Consider the following 20,655-nt stretch of genomic DNA (forward strand, 5'->3'; position numbering starts at 1 on the left):
AAGAAACGTCGTTTACGAGCGCGCTGTATTCAACAGACGCTCACAGCGTGAGGGAGAATCGGCGGCGGAATTCATAACTGCGCTGTACGCGCTAGTTGAAACCTGTGACTATGGGAACCTCAAAGAAGAGCTGCTCAGGGATCGGATCGTAGTCGGGGTCCGGGACAAGAAGCTGTCTACGAAACTCCAGATGGAAGGTGATCTCACGCTCGAGAGGGCAGTATTGTTGACTAAGCAAACAGAAACCGTCAGTCGGCAGCAAGAGAACCTGAAGCAGCCGGTCGACCCTTCATCTGCCGAAGCGGCCTACGTGGATAGCCTGAAAGTGAAGTCACACAAGGGAAGAAAACCCAAGCAGGGAGGTCCGCCAAAACAGGGGACTGAGCCAGCGCTGAAACAACCCTGCTACTGGTGTGGCAACGCAGTACAGCATCCCAGGCAACAGTGCCCTGCTTCGAAAGCCCAGTGTCACAAGTGCGGCAAGCAGGGTCATTTTGCATCGGTCTGCAAAGCCAAGCGACTACGACAGATCATCCAGCAACGTGAGAGCACGCAAACAAATGATGAACAGTTCTTTGCCGGAACAGTCAACGCTACGACGAAAAAGAAACCGTGGAAAGTTTCAGTTGCCGTCAACGGTCACAGTGTTGACTTTCGTCTGGATACAGGGGCAGACGTCACGGTTGTGCCAACAGGTCTGCTATCAAGGCTGGAAAAGCAGATCACTCTTCTCAAACCCGACAAGCTCATTCTTGGACCAGCAAAGCAGCGTCTAGACATCGTTGGAGTCCTGAATGCGACAGTCTCATACAAGGGAACGAGTGTCACAGCAGACCTGCACGTCACAAGGGGCCTGGACGAACCACTCCTTGGGCTAGACCTGATAGAGAGCTTTGGCATCTTGCAACGAGTAAACGGAGCCTGTTCTACGCAGTGTCTAGACCCAGTCAGCGAGTACCCAGAACTATTTCAGGGCTTGGGGAAAGCGCCTTGCGCGTACAAAATCAAGCTGAAGCCAGAGGCAGAGCCCGTGGCAGTTGCATCCCCAAGACGCGTACCAGTTCCCCTGCTAAAGCCAGTTGAGTGCCAACTCCAGAAGATGGAAAAGGAAGGAGTCATCACCAGAGTGAGTGAGCCAACAGACTGGTGCTCGCCAATTGTGGTCGTGCCAAAGAAGAACGGTGAAGTGCGCATATGTGTAGACTACACAGCGCTGAACAAGAGCATACAACGAGAGTATCACCCAATCCCTAGCGTAGAGCCGATTTTGGCTACCTTGGGACAAGCCAAGTACTTCTCTCGTCTCGATGCATACTCGGGGTTCTACCAAGTGGAACTGCATCCCGAATCAACGCTGCTCACAACATTCATCACTCCATTTGGTCGGTTCAAGTTCAACCGCCTTCCCTTTGGCATTTCTTCGGCTCCTGAACATTTTCAGAGAATGGTTCATCAGCTTTTAGAAGGCCAGGAGGGAGTGGCGTGCCTCATCGACGACATTCTCGTGTGGGGCAGGACGAAAACCGAGCATGACAGTCGTCTCCTTGAAGTCCTGGACAGACTAAAACAGAAGGGACTTACACTGAACCGTGACAAGTGTGTGTTCGCTCAGGAAACCGTCCAGTTCTTGGGCCATGTGATCAACAAAGATGGCGTGACTCCAGACCCAGACAAGATTGCGACCATCGTTAACATGCCTCCTCCAACAGACGTGACCGAACTAAAGAGATTCTTGGGCATGGTGAACTTTGTCGCACGGTTCATACCAAATCTAGCTGTCAAGGCAGCTCCTCTGAGAGACCTACTGCACAAGGACGTCCCATTCAGCTGGGACAGCGCTCAGCAACGTGCATTCGAAGATCTTAAAGCTTCTCTCACATCGCAACCACTGCTTGCTCTCTACCACCCTACAAATGAGACGGTCTTGTCTGCAGACGCGTCCAGCTACGGGCTGGGTGCTGTTCTTCTGCAGCGTCAGGAAGACAAGAGCCTGCGAGCCGTTGCCTACGCTTCAAAATCGTTGACAGAGGCAGAGAAGGGCTACTCCCAGATCGAAAAGGAGGCCCTCGCCATCACATGGGCATCGGACAAGTTCAAGGACTATCTTCTTGGTTTGAAGTTTCATATTGAAACTGATCACAAGCCTCTCATCCCTCTGTTCACTCGGAAGCCAGTGGATGACCTCACACCAAGACTGCAACGCCTGCGTCTTAGGATGATGCGATACGACTATACGATGCAGCACGTACCAGGCAAGGACCTGGTTGTTGCTGATGCATTATCCCGGCAGCCACTTGCAGCACATGGAAGCACAGACCTTGCTGACGAGGTTAGAGAGTTCGAGCAAGCCCTCATCTGTCATGTGCACGTCCCCGACGTGAGCTTACAGACTCTTGCGAAGGCACAAGGTGGAGACCTCGTTTCCAAAGCCATCGTGGACTACCTTCAAACAGCCTGGCCGAAGGTGAAGTCCCAAGTGCGGCAGGAGTGTTTGCCATACTGGCAGTTCAAGGATGAACTTACACTACATGACGGAATCATCATGAGAGGCCAGCGCTACTTCATACCTGCAGCCCTAAGAGCTTCTGTGCTCGGTTCTCTCCACGACGGGCATGAAGGCATCACGAAGTGCAAAAGGCGAGCCAAACTGTCCTGCTGGTGGCCAGGTATAGCGAGAGACATTGCTGACACCGTGGAGAAGTGTGTCAGCTGCATGGAGCAAAGACTAACTCCAGTCCAGCCGCTCATGACCACCCCCTTCCCAGACAGACCGTGGCAAAGGTTAGCCATGGACTTGTTCTATGCCAACGGGAAGTGGTACCTGTGTGTGACGGACTATTACTCGTGCTACATTGAGATAGCACTACTGGAAAACCAGAGACCCGAAACTGTCATCCAGAAGACAAAGTCTATCTTTGCAAGGCATGGCATTCCTGAGGAAGTGGTCACGGACAACGGGCCGCAGTTCCGTTCGGAGTTTCTGGCTTTTGCCAAAGACTGGGGCTTTCGACACATCACTTCAAGCCCTAAGTATGCACAAAGCAATGGCTGTGCTGAAGCTGCGGTCAAGATCGCCAAAAAGAAAATAACGAAGGCATCGGATCCGTACAGGGCTCTCTTGGCGTATCGAGCAACACCACTGGACAACGGGTACAGCCCGGCCGAGCTGTTGTTCAGCCGTCGGCTGCGAACGCACATCCCTTTGGCACCAGAACTGCTGAAGCCTTCAGTTGCAGACGCAGCAGCCCTCAAGGCTTCAGAGCACAAAGCCAGAAGTCGTCAAGAGTTAAACTACAACAGAAGGCATGCTGCCAGAGAGCGACCGGAGTTTCAACCTGCCCAGAAGGTTTGGATCAAGGACCTGAAACGCACTGGAACAGTGCTTGCGAAGGCGGATGCGCCCCGCTCCTACATCATTGGCACGGACCAGGGCACCGTTCGCCGAAACGCTAAGTTCTTGGTTGTCGATCGTCGTGAGAGTGCCGAGGAAGATCAAGTCTCCGTTGACAGCTTGCCTCCCCCGCGTGACACACTCACCGACACACCCAGCAACGCGGCTCCCTTGGCACCACCATCTCCGCAAGCAGCTGGACCTGGGACAAGGTCGCGATCTGGGAGACTGATCCGTCCACCGCGCCGTTATGGCTATACTTAAAGGGGGAGATGTTGTGGCCGTCTGCCAGCGCCCCCTACCTTGTGTTAAGTGGACGTTCAGGGACAGCCCCAGGGGGTCGGTGCCCGCCCGCCATGGAGCCGGCTGTCACATGTATCCTGTACCCTACTCTCATGTCTTAATTATTAAAGGTTATCACCTACCAAAACGTGAACAAGTGGCAGTGCAATGCCGGCACGTGTGGGAGGAAAAGCAAGCACAAAAAGAACAGAACACCCGCTGGTATAGTTTCAGTCAGGGGGCGTGCGAGCACTGCAAAGGCGGGAAATTTGAATTGCACGCGGTGGCAGCAGTGAGCGGATAACGGCACTACAACCCGTTATGGTGAATCACTGCTGTGCACTTCCGACAGCTTTCACACTGAGTGTAACGGCTTTAATTTTGTCTGCGCGACGACACACATTGCAGAATAACGCCTGCTGCCTGAATCGAACGAAACGCAGCATCTGCTAGAGCTGATATGTTATGGGTCGTTACGGGAGTTGGGGATAAAATAGTGATGCCGTGCTTCATGATCATGGCTAGGGTTTTTCATTGACATGGCACTGTGCCTCATCGGCGTACCAGTCATCGGTTCGAAACACCTCCCCTCGAGTGGAGGTGTCGTTGGAATACCAAGGAAAAATTCATGCAGAATGGTGTGTTGAGTAGTCCAGGACTTACAACTGAGATTGTCGCTGTTAGCAGCTACGTGCAGTTGCCTTTTTTTTTTTTTAAATTTGATCCAGCGCATGCTTTGTACAGCTTAATGATGGCAGGTACTATATTTAGTATGCACAAGAAGATTAAATCCAGTGTATGCGAGTATGTTTATGAAGCGGCTAACCGCTTCATTGATGGCAGCAACCGTTATGCTCCATACGACAACCTTAAAAAGGAGTACCGACACCATATTTTTGTGCTTTATTTGTATTGCTTTCACTGGAGCTCCATGGCCTAACTATGCTACAAAAGTACTTGAAATACCTGAGTGCGCAGTAATTATTTACGCAGAACAAACTGCAGGTCGCCAGTTTTGGTTTCCATTTGTTTAAGTCTGGAGGATGCGCGTGGCAGAACCAAGCGATTGCCTCGCCGTTTCGGCAAACGCCGTAACACTGCAAAAAAAACTGGCGGACGTGCTGGTTTGACTGCCCCGCCACTGATTCTGTGCTGCCTAAAGGCATTAGGCCCACCATCACGGAGGATATTTGATAACCACTGTTAATTTAGGCGGAAATGATGACTTTTATTGCGGCTCTCCTTAGAGTCTCTCTATTAGTTCTTGTTAGACTTATACAAACTAATAGCTCTCAAGTCTATTAGTGCTGTATTTGTTCTGTTAGTACTTGCAACTAACGGCTTCATCTAAAAATAAATGCGTCGAGTACAAAAAACTCACAAAACTGATACAAGTTTGTACAAGACTAACACGTTTCTTATACACCTTTATATTAACGTTTTTTATAGGGAGACCGTTCATGTTTCAGCCAAGGTATTCTGATGAGGGAATTGAAACGTATTATAAAATCAAGCCCGAAAATTGATGTCAGTACCACTTTACTACAGGTAGAGAGTCGGACTGGTATGCTGAGAGCAGCAATGGCTTTCAGCCTTAACATTGCACTGTATGTTAGTAAAGTGTTAAGAAAAGCACCGATGGTGAGTTAGATGTGTCGTGCCTATTATATAAAATGATGCGGTTACATAATTGGTGGCCTTGACTGCAATTTGCAGATGCAATTATGGCAGTAACATCACTGTACGTGCCTCACCATATTGGCAGTAATACCATTTGGTTTGTGGATTTGCCACTGGTGGCTCCTTTGGTCAAGAGCCACCGATTGTTAAAAAGCAATCTTGTCAATAAAATCTAATCACACATCAGTGGTCAAACAAAGCCCTTTTTTTTTCTCCATAAAAACACAGGTTTTGTAGTTTCTGCTTTGAAAGCTACTTGCGTAGGGTAGTACGTTATAGACCAGAAACCTAATTTGAATTTTTGTCTTTCCCGTGCCTGTCTCTGCAGCCCGTACATCATAGGAACAATGAACCAGGCCACGTGCTCAACGACCAACCTGCAACTGCACCACAACTTCAGGCAAGCAGCCTCGTTTTTGCCCCTTGCTCTTTCCTCACTTGTTTTTATAAGTGCATAGTGGCTGCAGAATTGAGTCTGGAGTGTCGACGCAATGAATTACACAACCAAGGCACCTGTGCTGCTGCTGATGTATTGATAGGAAAGGTTGTTGTGCTTGAATGAGTGGTACTTTGGACCATGGAGGAAAAAAAAGTTAGGAGACGGCATGACGTCACGCAGCTAGCCTTCGCAAGCCCAGGTCCGTTGAAGCCGCTCCCTCCGCCGTTTCCCTTTCTCAAGCCGCCGCAGTCGGCCCTCCAAGGTCGGGTGGGCCGGCGGCGGCGGCGGCGGTCTCCGACTCCGGGGCATCTCTCGTGTTTCGTTGGCGGTAGCTGTTCCCCGTCCTTCCTGCGTTTGTCTGCTCGGCGATCTCATGCCCGTGTGCGGGCAGGAGTGCCGCGTACGTGCGGAAGACAAAAGCCGTGGGAAAAAAAATCAACATATAGCAGGCTTCGTGACAACGGGCCGCAGAGCAGTTTCGAGCAGACGAAATTGAAGAGCGCGGCGGCCCATACAGAGGCGGTGCGGTGGGGTCACGTGGTGCAGTGACGCCTGGGCCGACTTCGATTTTACTTTTTATGTATAGGCTTCACGTTTCTCCGGCGGCGCCGTCTTTTAACTTTTTCTTCCTCCATGCTTTGGACTGTCTGCACATTGCAAGGTGGTTGATGTTCGTGTTGGTAGCTGCATAGGTACGAAAGGAACACAGGGCACATTATCTGTCTTAGTTAAGGTGCGTTAACCGAGTGGTTGTGATAGTAAAGTGGAGATGATCTAGGTAGGTCTTTTGTTAAACTGTGGTCTTACCAATGTAAATGCACGTGAGAGAAGTGTCTGCTTTTTTGAAGTCTTGGCATCTGGTGTAATACTCGGAAAGTAAGCTGAGAAGGAATGTGTCCGGGGTTGCTGTTTGAGAAAGGTTGGCTGTGTATCGGCTTGGTTCACTGCACAAATCATCTAAAGATGATGTTGGTCTGCAGCATGTTTGCACTGCTCGTGTGCTATCTGTTGCGCTTGGAGCAGCTTGAGCCAAACTGCAATGTTTTAGGGTTTGCTTTTATATCGGCTCTCTTTGATGCTGTTTTAATGCGTTGTTTTATTTTACCAGTGTTAAAAAAGTTTGGGGATGGCTTGGACTTCATGTTCAAGTGTTCAAGCATTGCTTCATCTTTTTGGCTGGGTAGACAGTGCTATTTAAATTGAGTGATATGCCGACTGACGAATTTTTGTGGTTAGGCAGCCCAGGAAAGGCCATTGAAAGCGGAGCAAAGAATAATGTCAAACCATTGCCACTTTTTAGACACGTAAATGAGCTCCCTTAAAGGGGTACACTGCTGCTAAAATAGCTCATTTTAATTTTTACTTAAACTCTGTGAAACTTGTCACTCGACCAGATTTAGGGGAAATCCCTAAATCTGGTTTCGGCCAGATTTAGGGGAAATCCCTAAATCCCAAAATCTCTTTGTAGCCGTATGGCTGCATTTAGGTGGATGTCAAACTTTCCTTTGCAGAAGCTTATCACTCTTGCTGCTTTTTCCCCGCTATTGTTTTTTGAGCCAGTCAACTAGTTTACAAGATAACTAGAGATAATTAGCCATTTTTCCAGGAATGATAGACAAAACAGTGGTAGTCATAAAACTGTAATCGTTACATTTTCCAACACTATGAACCCTGGTGAGTGCAGTAAGAGAATCGGTTTTTTGATGCGCCGCTTGGAACTAATTTTACAGCTCAATAAAGTTTGGTGGCACCAGTGGCAGGGAACCATTTCAAGTGGCCATTTCAAACACGAAACTTTATTTAGCTGTAAAATTAGCTCCAAGCAGTGCATCAAAAACCAATTCTCTTAGTGCACTCACCAGGGTTCATAGTGTTGGAAAATGTAACGATTACAGTATTACGACTACCACTGTTTTGTTTATTGTTCCTGCAAAAATGGCTAATACTAGTTCACTGGCTCAAAAAACAATGGCATGTTTGAAATCAGCGGGAAAAAAGCACCAAGAATGACAGTTTCACAGAGTTTATTTAAGAATGAAAATGAGCTATTTTAATAAGAGCAGTGTAGCCCCTTAATTAAGCCTGGCAGTATTGTGAACGCAAAAATCTGGGCAATAAGCGGCGATGTGATTAGCATGTAAGAAAAGACAGCCTACCATCGTCATCATCATCACGGTGCCAAAGCTTCCTGTGGTGACAAAAAGTTTTTTTTTATCTGACTGCAAAGTAACTAAACAAGTGCTCGCAAAAGATTTTCAAGACAGAAGAGTGGGCAGTTTGTACAGCGTGTGAATTAAAAAATTCAGTTAATGTAGGTGTGTAAACATATCACCAAAGTCCTTTTGCATTAACTTTGTATACCACTCAGCTACAGCATGACGGCTAAGGCTAAATGCATTGATTGTCGAGTTTCGCTGCAGTGCAAGCTCTGTATCAACCTTCCTTACGCATTCAATATATACGGTCTTACAGAAGAGGATTTTATTCCATAATTATGACTTATCCCTGGCTTAAAGAGAAACGTAAGAGTATATCACAATACATTTTCGCGGACATAGAGTTTCGTGGTAGTATATACCACAGGCAAATGTAGCACTATTGCTCACCTAAGCCATGGTTCAACGAGTGTCGTGTCATCTACCATGAAGACACGTTGTGCATGTGTCATGCACAAGCTTGAAAGCTTTCTGCAGCTGCTTAGGATCACAAAACTCTAGTTGAAGGACTTCTTAAAGTTGTTTTATCAACAGAAAAGCACAGCTCTTAAAAGATTTCCTTGTACGAGGAATTTTCTAACAGCTTCATGCAAGAAGACAAACGAGAAAAAAAAAGGTCAGCCCTGTTGTTGATTGTGGCGTCACGAGCAAAAAGAAGCCATGTTGCGAGCTACGTCAAGTAGGAATGGACCATACGGCTGCCTCTATAGCAGCACAACACTTGAGTGGCAGTCTTCCCTCTAGAATACCTTATTATGGAAACTCTATGGTTGTGACAGCCGTAGAGTTTCGTTCATATACCAGATGGGAATCTGTTACAAGACTGTTTTTGTGCGCTGTCGTGGGTGCCGTCACAGCAACTAGCACTGTTTGTTGCCTTAGTAACATGGCATATTTTTACTCTTGAAGCCTAAATTAACAAAAAAAGGGTGGCGTTTCTTTTTTCTTGAAAAAAAGCAGCTCGGAGGAAGAAGTGCTGTTACACAGCACTTACGATTCCCACGACCGGGACGGGGACCTGAGAGCAGCCTCCCCCTTCGTGCCAGTGCAGGTGGGTCCTGTGTGCCAACCACATGGAGCCCGTGAAGGGCTTCCTGGGCCGGTACCTGCGGCGGCGCCTGGTGGAGGAAGAGATTGCCACGGGGCTGCGGCTACCCGACCTGGCCAAGGTGGTGGACTGGATGCCCCGCGCCTGGCACCAGCTCAACCAGTTCCTCGAGGCACACAGCTCTTCCGACGTCACCATCGGTAGGTCTTCTTCCCCTCTCGTCTATGTGGCACTCTGTTGCTAGAAGTGCTGAAATGCTGTTGAATTTCGCACCATAGTGACATGTTATGGGCAGGAAAACATCATACGGACCGTCGCCAAGAACATAATTTTCAGTGCGTTAATTGCACGTTAGCACTCAAGTGGTGCGGTCAAACAGAACTAGAGGCCCAACTGCAATCGTCCAGTCATATCTTAGCGATTGGTTAGTTCAATGGCCATCATTCATGCAAGCAAGATTCTGCGACGTCAAGCAACAGCTGCCGGAAAGAGGCTGGGGAGGAGTCAGCACTGCTTCATCTGCTCTCCCTGGCAGCTCGGTCGCTTGTTTGAAGTTGGCAGTAAAATTAATGCCATTGTTACTGAGACAAAGCAGTGTTTCTAATGAAGCACACTTTTATTTTGTCTTCGTGGCCCCCGTTTAAACAACACCACATGGCTCTTGTCACGCCGGAATGACCGCACGCAACTGGCCTCGTCCCATACCAAATCCACTCCACATGTATACCTACTCGTATCAATTTACTAAATCCACGCAGTCGTGCTTGTCCCAAACCTAACCAACTTCATACTCAAGCACAGCTCCACACAACTGTACATTAAGGGGAACCAGCATGATCACATTCCTGTGGCATTTACCACTTCATGGCCAGCGGGCTTAAAAAGCATCGCGCACCAATACAAAAAGGTTTAGAAATCTATAGAAACATTCCTAATGAAGTACTTTGCTTCTTTTGAAAATGTAGCACTTCTTTAAATGAAATAAAAAAGAAACACCTTTTGGTTTGCCTAGTTTTCAGTAAATGGTGCTAGCTGTCTAGCAAGGGAGAGTTTTCTGTATTTATTTCAGTACATAAGTCACATATTTCTAAAGTAAGCAAACTATGCTATTGTGAATGATTTTTTAAATTGTAAAACTTAAGTTTTGGTGCACAATGGTTTTTAAGCCTGTGGGTCATGAAGTCCTATAGGAATGTTAACAGGTGAGTCACCCTTAGAGGTCGTTAGTTGGTCAAAGTCAATGCACAACGCTCCACTATGGCATGCCTCACAGCCAAGGTTTAGTAGCTTCAGTGGCGTGTTAACACCCCAGAATCAGCCAGTCACTCCACACTACTGAACGAAACTCCGCACCGTCGAAAGCAAGTCAAGTCAACCTTGCATCACACGAGAACGTCTAGCACGAATGATGGCTTCAAAACATATGGCATTCGAGATCATCGCAAGAGCCAATACATTAACTTTTTTAAGCATTTGTTTAGAAATCCAATGTACCGTTTTCTGATGATGAGTAACAATGGTAGCATGTACTTTAGCATTTGCTCATAGTATTGCAAAAATGCCTGTTATTGTAATGTTGCAGTACCCTCTATAGCAGCTACATGTGTACATGAGCCAACGTAAAATTTAATGTTGGCCATAGCAATTGCGTCTGTTGTGTGCTATTATTAACAAGCCTGCATTTAGAAAGCTGTTTTCAACTCAAGTTGCCACATACATTCTTTCTGAGTGTTTGGCACTTTTCCCCCCGTTTATTTCAAAGAAAAGCTTCATTAGTCTTGTTCCAGCATTTACAGCTTGCAGTGCCTCAAGTTAGGGTATCAAAAACAGCTGAAGGGGTATCAGTACCCCCTTTTTTCAACCTTTGCCATTTTCAGTAGTTTTTAAACAACTGCTGTTGCCAACAGTTGAATCTTTGCGTTCTTGACTCTGTGTTACATTTTCTAGTCGTCGACATGTTTCTGCACTGCCTTTTTACGTTTATTTGTTAAGCGGCGGAATTGTTTAAATTTTTAGAAATATTTTACAAGTGCTGACGGATTATCGCTAAATTCTAAAAATAGCACTTGCTCATCCAATTGTACGGCTATTGGCTACAGTAGAGACTTGATTTTGTTGCCTATGGTTCACGATGTTCCTCCTGCCGCTGTTCAGGTCCCCGGTTGTTCCTGGCATGCCCCATGGATGTGGCGGGTTCCCAGGTGTGGTTCACGGACCTGTGGAACTACAGCATCGTGCCGTACCTCCTGGAAGCTGTGCGCGAGGGTCTGCAGGTGGGCCTTTGAACACATGTTATAAAAAAAAAAAAGAAACAAGGTGATAGAGGTAGCACACAACTTTGAGAGTACGGGAAATTGAACCAGTTGGATGACATTCACGTTCACAGATCCTGCCAGACGCAACAAATGGAAGAACATAACATGGGCACTCATCAAATCTCTCAGCCGGGTAACTCGGCTGGTGTTGAAAGCTTTGAAAATGCCTCCAAGGGGCACCCCCTCCCCTCTTATTGGCACAAGTGATCGGCCACCAATATGCTGACCAAAAAGTTCTAAGCAAGAACGTCCCCCCCCCCCCCCCCCCCCTTCCTTTAGGGATGATATGTTCAATTTACTAAGAGACCCGAAAGATTGCCCACCCCCTAAAATCGATGGCTTTAGCACCGATGAGTGAATCATCTATTCATGTGTTGATGCGGTCACTTATTTGTCCTTTCCGCACTCGACCCAAAAGTTCGGCCATCTGCTTTTTTTTTTTTTTTTTTTTTTTTGATACCTCCGCTGTATCGATTGGTGGTGCGGCCACTTTTTGTAGTTTTTCGCACCTGATTCGAAAGATTGCCAATCCTGTATTTTTCACTTGATATCTCTGAAATATGTGTGGGCGTTCTGTCAGAACTTTACGGTAGTGTGTGCTGCTCTTAACACACGTGCACCGTTTTCTACCAAGGGCTACACTGCCTGGAGGCAATGCCAAAACACCAGTTACCGTAAGAGCAAAATTGTCTACGTGGATGGTGCGAAAAGAATGCACACAGTGATGCGCGGTGTCAGCGTGCATCAATCGTGTTTCAAAATGCACCATGCAGTACCAACAAAACAGCTGAGGAAGGACGAAACAGTAGAATTACTAGTGCCCCCTAGTGACTGTTCTGTACACCGTACTTGTCAGATTTGCCATATTTTCTCCCCGAAGGGCACCCTCATCAGCTAGTTGGTAGAGTTCCTGATCATCTTACTTTTATGCACTGCACTTGCTGCATCAATTAATTGCAGCGTTAAGTGGCCCATTTAAAGGAGCCATGAAGAGAAAATACAACTTTGTTTGATGTGAAAGAACTAGGATGCAGTATCTCACTCAGCTCCATTAGAGCCACAAAAGATGTTTTTTTAACGAAAAACAAAGCAAGAAGTATTCAAAACTTTCAAATTTTACGCCACAGTGACGTGTTATGAGCAAGAATGACGTCATATGGGCCAACAATAAAATATAATTTTCAGGGCGTTAACTGCACATTAGCATTCAAGTGATGCGGTCAAATGGAACTAGAGGCCCCATTACAGACGTCCAGTCATGTCTCGTTGCAACAGGTCAGTTAGGCGGCCGCCAATTGCACAAACAAGGTTCCGCGACGTCATAGAAAAGTTGCTGGAAATTGGCTAGGGGGTCGCCATGGCTTCACACGTTTTCTTTAATATCTCCGTTATTTGTTCGAAGATTGCGATGATATTGGTATCATTGTTATCTCGACTAAGCAGTCTTTTTAATAAACCCAACTTGTATTTTGTCTTCATGGCTCCTTAACTGCCCACACATTATCGCGAGCCGTTTCAGCACTTGCACATCCCAAAATCTTAATCAAGAACCAGCAGTTTACACCAAGTTGTCTGTGACACCTCATTACAGTGAAATTTTGGCGAACAGGACTTCATTACACCGAGGTTCGAAATACGTGGTGTGGTGCACACCCTTGAAGTTGGAAAAACTTACTCATTCAATTTCATCACATTTTGTTACTTTGAATCTTATTAATAAGCAACTTATTTTCCATTCCATTTCTCCGTTCTGAAAGATTTCCGTGTGTATTATTGTATGCGTGGCTAGAAATACTTTTCTGTCTGTCTGTGTACGCAGACATATAGGAATGGGCACGTAGTTGGTACATACACGTTGCTACATTGTAATGGCACTATGCATTGTCATTATAACCTGCTTCCCGCGACTAAGCTCTGGCAAACGGAATGATGGACGATATCACAATCCCGCTGTTTTTGTTTTCTGCGCGTCGCACAGCTTTATTTATTTTCCCGTATTTATTTCGTGTCCCCCGTAAAAAACGAAAAAGGAGGCAGGGGGGAACAAAACTCGCTCCAACCAAGCTTTGGCAGAGGGAGCCAGTGAAAAAAGTAGGGGCAGAAGATTAAAAGCATTTTCCCACGAAAAACCAATTTGTAGATGGGGAAAAAAAACAGCGGACACTAAGAACAGAACCAAGAACACTCCACACGCATTGATATTGTGGGGAGCGAAAATAATAGAAGCCTAATTTGTACACCAAAAAAGGTTGACGAATCAGTCGATCACCATAGTTGCGTAAACGAGCATGTCTGACTCGATCAAATCCAGTACCAACGGTGAGAATCTCGTCATTGGGAGAGAGTGTAAAGTTACGGTGGCGTCATTCTCTTCCCGCGCAGCTGTATGGCCGGAGAGCGGCGTGGGAAGACCCGGCCGAGTGGGTGCTCGAGACGTACCCGTGGCCGGGTTCCGCCTCCGAAGCACCGCAGCTGCTCAGGTTGCGACCCGAAGACGTCGGGTACGACCCCAGTGCGGGGCCAAAGGTCGCACCGGAGCAGAACGACGCCGAGGCGGATCCTCTGGTGAGTCTCCGTCGCTTTGTACCTCTTGTGAAATGCAAACTGTTTGTTGACATGTCACAAGAAATTCTTGCCAGCATTAAGTGTAAATACCCCCACTATTGTTCCTTTGGTTTGCTTACTGGAATGGCCGGTGAATCTAGAAATGGCCTACGAGGAATGGTTTGGGACCTGAGTACGTCAGAACAGTTGTCGGCACAGTTGAATGTCAAAAATGTCGGAACGGTTGAATTTGAAAAGCTCGTTATCCGGGCCTTGAAAATCCTGGAGTTCTTATAAACCCTTGAAAAAGATTTAATGTTCTTTGTTACAAAGCATATAAAAGCAACATGAGTCTAGGTAATGCATGCTGGTTGTTTGGTTGATCTTTAGTGAATAAGTCTTTGTGTTTTGCAACACACTGGAAATGTTTATCCATGTAACTCTGAGACACCATTATTAGAAATGAAAAATATTGCTCGAGCCACCGTTTCAACAAGGAGAACTAATTTCCTTCAGACAAGTTGAAACATTGGCTTGAGCAACATTTCCATTTTAAAGTGAAGGTTTTAACTTCTCGCTGATGTCGTCTGTAGGCCCGGTTTACATTAGCATATAAATTATTATTGAGGGATGGCGCAAACGTCAAGCTTCTCAGCCAAGTTTACATTTCTGAATTCTGTCAGCACCACCTGATTCCAAGGAATTTTTTATGCCCTAATGAAAGAAAGTGCACAAAAGACATAATGCTTTTATGGCACTGTGCGTTCAGTAAAAGTCCTGCAGAATCTTCAGCTGTCATTGCTGTGAAAAGTTTGAAGCAATGAAAGATTTGAAAAGTGCTTAAAATGAAGAAAACTATACTTCAAAATATTATAGGGAGCGTTTGGATGTCTGAAAGTATGATGGGCATTATACTTTATTCGCAACATATTTAATGCAACCACACATGTAGCATGAGAAGGGAAGTACTTTCGGAGCATCACAAAAGAAAGCAAAAATTACTGCAATGGTCACACGATTTAGGTCTAACTGAAAAAGCAAGCTGCATTATTTTATTCCATACTGTAAGACTGAATAGAATCATTGTGTGGTGGCGCTGTGGTGACTTGGGTCGTCTTTTCTGCATAGCTAAACTGCTTAGAGGTTGAGCTCGTTGTAGTTCTAGGTTTGGGAAATAGAGAGTGTCATAATATCTGTGGCATAAGCCCAAATGTTGCACGAGGTGTGCTTTTGGGCGGGCAATTACAAGAACCTTGCCTCTTATTTTTAAAAATACGGTGTTGATCACCAAGGCCACAATTGCCAAATCTTGCAAAATGCAAATAATAGGCAGCAATTAACAATAGATGGCAAATAAACACCCCGAATTTTCTCGCCAGCCAGTTTCATTTTAGCGGTAGCATTGGTGATGATCATAATCGTTGCCTGCTTCTTTGCTTAGGCATACATCTTGTTCGAAACTTTTTCTGGATTGCAAACAAAGCTTTTAGAAAGTGTTACAAAACATTTCTCCGAATACAAGGAAACAAAAGCACTTTTGCGTGGTTAAGGGGGGACGCGGCTTTCAACTTCGGAAAAATGACCAAAACATCGTTTTTTTGAAACCCACATATTCGGCTTCTATGTTTCCTATTCTGTGCGTCTGCAAAGTTTTTACGCTGAAAAGCGTCGCAAAGTGGCATAAAAAATACTTTTGTCAGGCGCGGTGACAAACTATCAGCGCAAAAGGGCGAAAAAACGGCAATTTTCGGAGCGCTCTATCTCCGCAACGGTGCCACCGGGCGCGGCCATTTTGATATGGTTAGGTCGGCCGAGCGATCGTCTTTCCCGTTCCGCTCGTCTCTTTTATCTTCGTTCATTCACAAACGCACGAACAGCCCAAAAGAAATGACGCACAAACGAAGCTAGAAATAGATGCTGAAGCGCTATTCGTCCTCCGGTCGGGCCGCGCCAAGCCGGCCCTCCTGATTGGGTGTTGCGGCGCAATGCAAGATGGCGGCCGCCAGAACTGCGCAGCGTGCGGTTTGAGTTCATTTTCGGTGCTTCGCTCGGCCAAGTTTCTATTCAATCGGTGGTATTCAACACGGACGTTATCGCGATGGGAATGCCAGAGATAACGAGCCAGATTACGGGAAGTTGTGTGGCTCGAAAGGCGGAGGTCATCGAACGCTTCGTGGTGCGCGTGACTCTACCGTCGCCAGACCCCGGAGGGTGACGCGGTGTGCGCGCTTGCGATAGCGGTTCGTGAAGTGAACTTTTAGTCGGGTTTGCGATGTTTACACGCTTAGTTATTGCTGTGTTTTGACTGTGGGCTCGCTAGCCTTGAGAAAGAAACGGTCGACGCGTCAAACGCTGCGGCGCGCACGGCATAGCCGACGCGCATTGGAGCATCACATGACTGGGCAACCGGTTACGATTGAACGCCAGTAGTTGTAATTAATGCCTGCGACGTTAGTTTTAATCTTAAAAGCGACCTGACCAGCCATATCAGGTATAATCTAAGCTCGATATGTCGCGGTAAGCGTGCGCTGCGATGCGCGCGAGCCATATCGTCTTTCTTGCGCAACGTTTCCCGTGCACTTGTAATTTTCATGCAAGCAGGTTTGAGTTAGTAATATAGGAATAAAAATATGCTCTCTGCGTTAAAAATGTACGTTACTGTGGCAGCATTTAACAGTGATTTTTTTAGGGAAATTATTGATACCATTGCTCAGGGCATACTAGCTGTGCTGCGAGAAATATTGGATGCCTTGAATGTCAAAAGTAGTAAAAAAAAATATGCTCTTGCATTGAAGTTGGGAGTTATGCAGAATACTCTACCAAGCTTCAAAGTAGCTCATTTTCAACCTTGTGGTATGCAAACTTTTGGCAATGAACACCTGCACTATGAGTACTAAGTTGCTGTGCCAGGCAAGATAAAACATGAAAAAAAAGCCAAAAATGTTCAAATTTAAGTTAAAAAAATGCTTAACTTGTTGCCATGGTGACAACACTGCAAAAGGAGGTTGTCCAGTGCGATACAGCCAACCAACTAACCTACTTTGCATTGAAAGCCCATTGAAACCCATCTCCCCTCCGTTTGGTTTGCAAAGGGGGGTATGTACTCTTCACGGAGGAGCTGAAAATGATGTTTTCTGGAAAGAGAAAGGCTGAAAAGGCACTCCAATTTCAAGGCAAGGCCTTCCAGAAGCCCCATGTTCAAAAGGACATGAAAGGCTACAACCGTGACGACTTTTGATATGTGAAACCTATGTTGCAACTTCGGAAGCCGTTTTCTCAAAACAGTTTTTTTTGCCACCTGTGTCGCTTGTCCCAGGGATTTCTTCGTGACCGCTGGATCTATTTTGATTCCGTTTCTTGCATTACATTCCTTGATGAACTGTTCAGGTCGTGACACTTTTAGTTTTCCAGATTTGTTTTTTGTGATTTTTTTATTCAAATAATCGTTCACAGTTGACATGCCTGTTGCACATTAACCTCTAAAAAAATGAAAACTAAAAAACATTGTGTTGTAAAAAAAAAATTCTAAAACTGTCACGACCTCGTCCATTCATTTGGGAATGCAAAGCACTTCGAACAAGTTTTCTATCGTGTTTTATAAGCCGCTCAAGCTCGGTACAAGCGGAACAGAAAGAAAATTTCATACATAAAAAAGTTATCAAAATATTAACTTCAAATTTTTATGGTGTTATCACAGAAGCATTTCCAGTTGCTGTGCCAATTTTCATCAAAATCCACAAAGAAATAAAAAAGTTGATTTTGAAAGCCACGTCCCCCCTTAACTCGTGAACCGGCCATTCTTGACACGCAGCACCCATCACCGACCATTTTTGATGTTCAAACTTGTGCATTTCCACCATTGCAGCTGAATATGCTTATGCGTCTGCAAGAAGCCGCCAGCTACTCAAGCCCACAGGGAAACGAACCCGAATCGACCGACATGGAGACGACAAATGCGTGTTAACTTTTCGCTAACTGACGACGGAGGCAAACTATTCCCTGAATCACCAATGCAACGCACATGTCACCTTCGTGACCGAGACAGCATGGACACAAGATGAGCACCACGCCCTGTGCTTCGAGTGATGGTCTTGCAATGCTCCGTGCCGTGACTTCGTCCAGTTTTTGTACATTTCTCGAGTCTTCTTCAAACCTCGAACAAATTGAGGCTGCGTTTTTGCTGGATGTTTCACAGCCACCAGACAGCGGAAAAAACAAAAGATGATAGCCGTGGTCTGTTTGAGGAGCAATTCTCTGAAGTAAGGCAACTGCCTGTAAATAGGAAGTGAATTCTGTGTAAATAGAAGTAAACGAGAGGGGAAAAAAAAGTGACCGCTTTTTTTTTTTCAAAGCTGTAAACCTCCCGACGATGACTAATGGCTACTGTACAGAACAGAGGAGTGGCGAAAATCGATGCAAATATTGCAGAATGCTGTATGAAATATTCTTGTATGTGGATCCCTTTTGTACTGTGTGAGCACCTGTATGTTTATTGTTGCTGGAAAAGGGTGACAGTATGACGGTCAGTACGTTTATGCATGAAGGCGAAGTCAATGTAAACTCACATTCGTTTTGTTTTGTTCGAGCTAGATGCATGCGATGGTGGAAACGGCATGACAAATAGCTTCCAATTGTTTTGTCTGTATGTGTATCTATGTTCAATGTTTTGTGTAGGCCTATGAAATGGTTTGAAGGAAGCGCTTGCTTTGTAATGTGGGAAGCATCGAAATTTTGTAATATTTTTGTGGTTCATGTGTCCTAAGTTAGTCCTATCGCACAGCTGGTCAATCGCTGACCCTATCGACTGACTGTCCACTGTACAAGCTACAGAGCGAAGCGTCTCAATTGGACGAAGCAATTTGCAGGCATAGGATGCCTGAAAATAGCAATTGTAGATATAAGTGTGAAATAAAAAATAATAAAAAATGTTTAGTTTTAAAAATTATGTTTATCAACAGATTTGTGCGGTGAGGTTTTATTTTTTATATGCAGTGTCTAATGGTCACAAAAAAGCGCACTATGGCAACATGTACTGCGTGTCTCTCAAGCTAAAGTCAAGCTGGAATAATTTTGCTGAATTGTGAACTTAGAAAGCAAAAGGCACACAAAAATTGCTCTTCTTGCTGCACTAAACAATATAGCCTCCTCAAATTACAAGGACACAGCAAAAACAAATTTTCTTATCTTAGATCATACCATTAGTTGCATGCAGTGAAGATTATAAAACATACAAGCCTTTGTTTGCTTTGAAAGTTCATATGCTTCTGAATTCTGGATACATGCCATATAAATTGATGAGGTTTTAGCTTAGCCAAAGTTAATTTGAAACACAAAGTTTATTGGTTTCAAACAACAATAATGTAAAAACTTAATTTGTGCAAAAACACTAATTTATATGACTGCATATACCACTCAGTTCAGCAACACCAATCGCATGCAAATCATACTAGGTCACATTTCAAGTGCATCAATGGCTTAGAAGGTGCTGGTGGTGCCTTTTGAAATTGCATTGAATTCTCATTAAAAAAAAAGAACAGCATTTTTAAGGCAGTAAAATGGTGACCTAAGAAGTGTTAGCAGAAAAAGTACATTAGATGCTTCTAGAAAAAAAAATTGTGAGCGAGCTAGGAATTATTGCAGCACAAAATACATCCAGGCTACTCTGTTTTTTAGGCTTGGAACAAATGTTATACGTACATCACATGGTTTTCATTTCATTCTGTAAAGTTGTGCATTTTTTAATGCGCAAGAATTCTTATAAACATTGCATTAAACAGTACATCATAACTTTTGCACGTCCCTTTTATTTTTTTAATGCCGATTTTAACTGCAACAACTGCACGGGCTTGATCCGTAAGAGGCAATAAAAACCCAATTGCTTTCGATAACTTTTACTTTCGTTGAGAAGCACCTTAAATACACCTGCCGTAATGCTTTATCGAAAGCTATTTAGACATTTGTGGACCCTGAAATATCTGCCAGAACACAGAGCAACCCCTAAACCAGGCTGCTGCTTCTGCAGGATATCTCACAGTGGATCATCTTCAATGCAGAATGCATGCAGTGATGCGTGGAATGGTTTTGGGCATGGCATCTGTTTGACACTTTCTTTGAAGTGCTCACTTTATTCTTCAGCTAGACGCGACGAAATTCGAGAGCTTGTGGCAAGTTGCTTCATGAAGTATTTGGTACAAGAAACAAACACAGTGTTGCCACGAATACACGCAGATTTACTTTCAGTGTTCAGAAACTAATTACGTGGCATATAGCTTTCTCAAGGTTACATATTCGCTACCTCAATGGAGGCTTTTTCTGTCGCAAATTTGACATGTTACTTTCATTGTCCGAACAAGGCGTGGTATACGTAATACTCAAGAGGTAAGAACCAAAAACTACATATCGTTATCTTATTCTCCTGGGGTGTAGCATTTAGCTTGAACGAGATATATACGTGTGTATATTTGATATTTTAAGTGCTCATAATAGTCATTGGCAGACCAAGAACACATGCACACTAAAGTGTCATCATTTTCAGCGAAATACTGGGTATACATGTACGGGTTTAGCTACTGAGGCTAGGTAAACGCTGACAATAAGGATAGTTCTTGCTGTGGCTTTCTAAATGCAAGAGAGGACCAGAAAAAGTTCCGGGGCGACGTTTTGCGGTTTCTTGTGCATATTATTTATTTCCCAAAGCCCAAGGCGGTGCGTGTATAGTGTCTGCTCCGAAGCTTGCCTCA

The 20,655-nt window shown here is 45.2% G+C and overlaps 1 protein-coding gene across 2 annotated transcripts in view; it reads left to right on the forward strand.

Moving 5' to 3' along the window:
- LOC144138901 (uncharacterized) overlaps positions 1-20,423 on the forward strand; it is a 917,654-nt gene extending 897,231 nt beyond the window's left edge. For both annotated transcript variants that reach the window (XM_077671409.1, XM_077671410.1), the window contains 5 exons: positions 5,682-5,753; positions 9,060-9,256; positions 11,211-11,329; positions 13,754-13,936; positions 17,781-20,423. In XM_077671409.1, the coding sequence (XP_077527535.1) occupies positions 5,682-5,753; positions 9,060-9,256; positions 11,211-11,329; positions 13,754-13,936; positions 17,781-17,879 (670 nt within the window). In that variant the 3' untranslated portion in view covers positions 17,880-20,423. The remainder of the gene's footprint in view (positions 1-5,681; positions 5,754-9,059; positions 9,257-11,210; positions 11,330-13,753; positions 13,937-17,780) is intronic.
- The last annotated feature ends 232 nt before the right edge of the window (positions 20,424-20,655 follow it).

This window comes from Haemaphysalis longicornis, unplaced genomic scaffold, assembly GCF_048455015.1.
Source record: "Haemaphysalis longicornis isolate Haplotype H1 unplaced genomic scaffold, Haemaphysalis longicornis Haplotype H1 scaffold_5, whole genome shotgun sequence".
NCBI classification, from domain to species: domain Eukaryota; kingdom Metazoa; phylum Arthropoda; class Arachnida; order Ixodida; family Ixodidae; genus Haemaphysalis; species Haemaphysalis longicornis.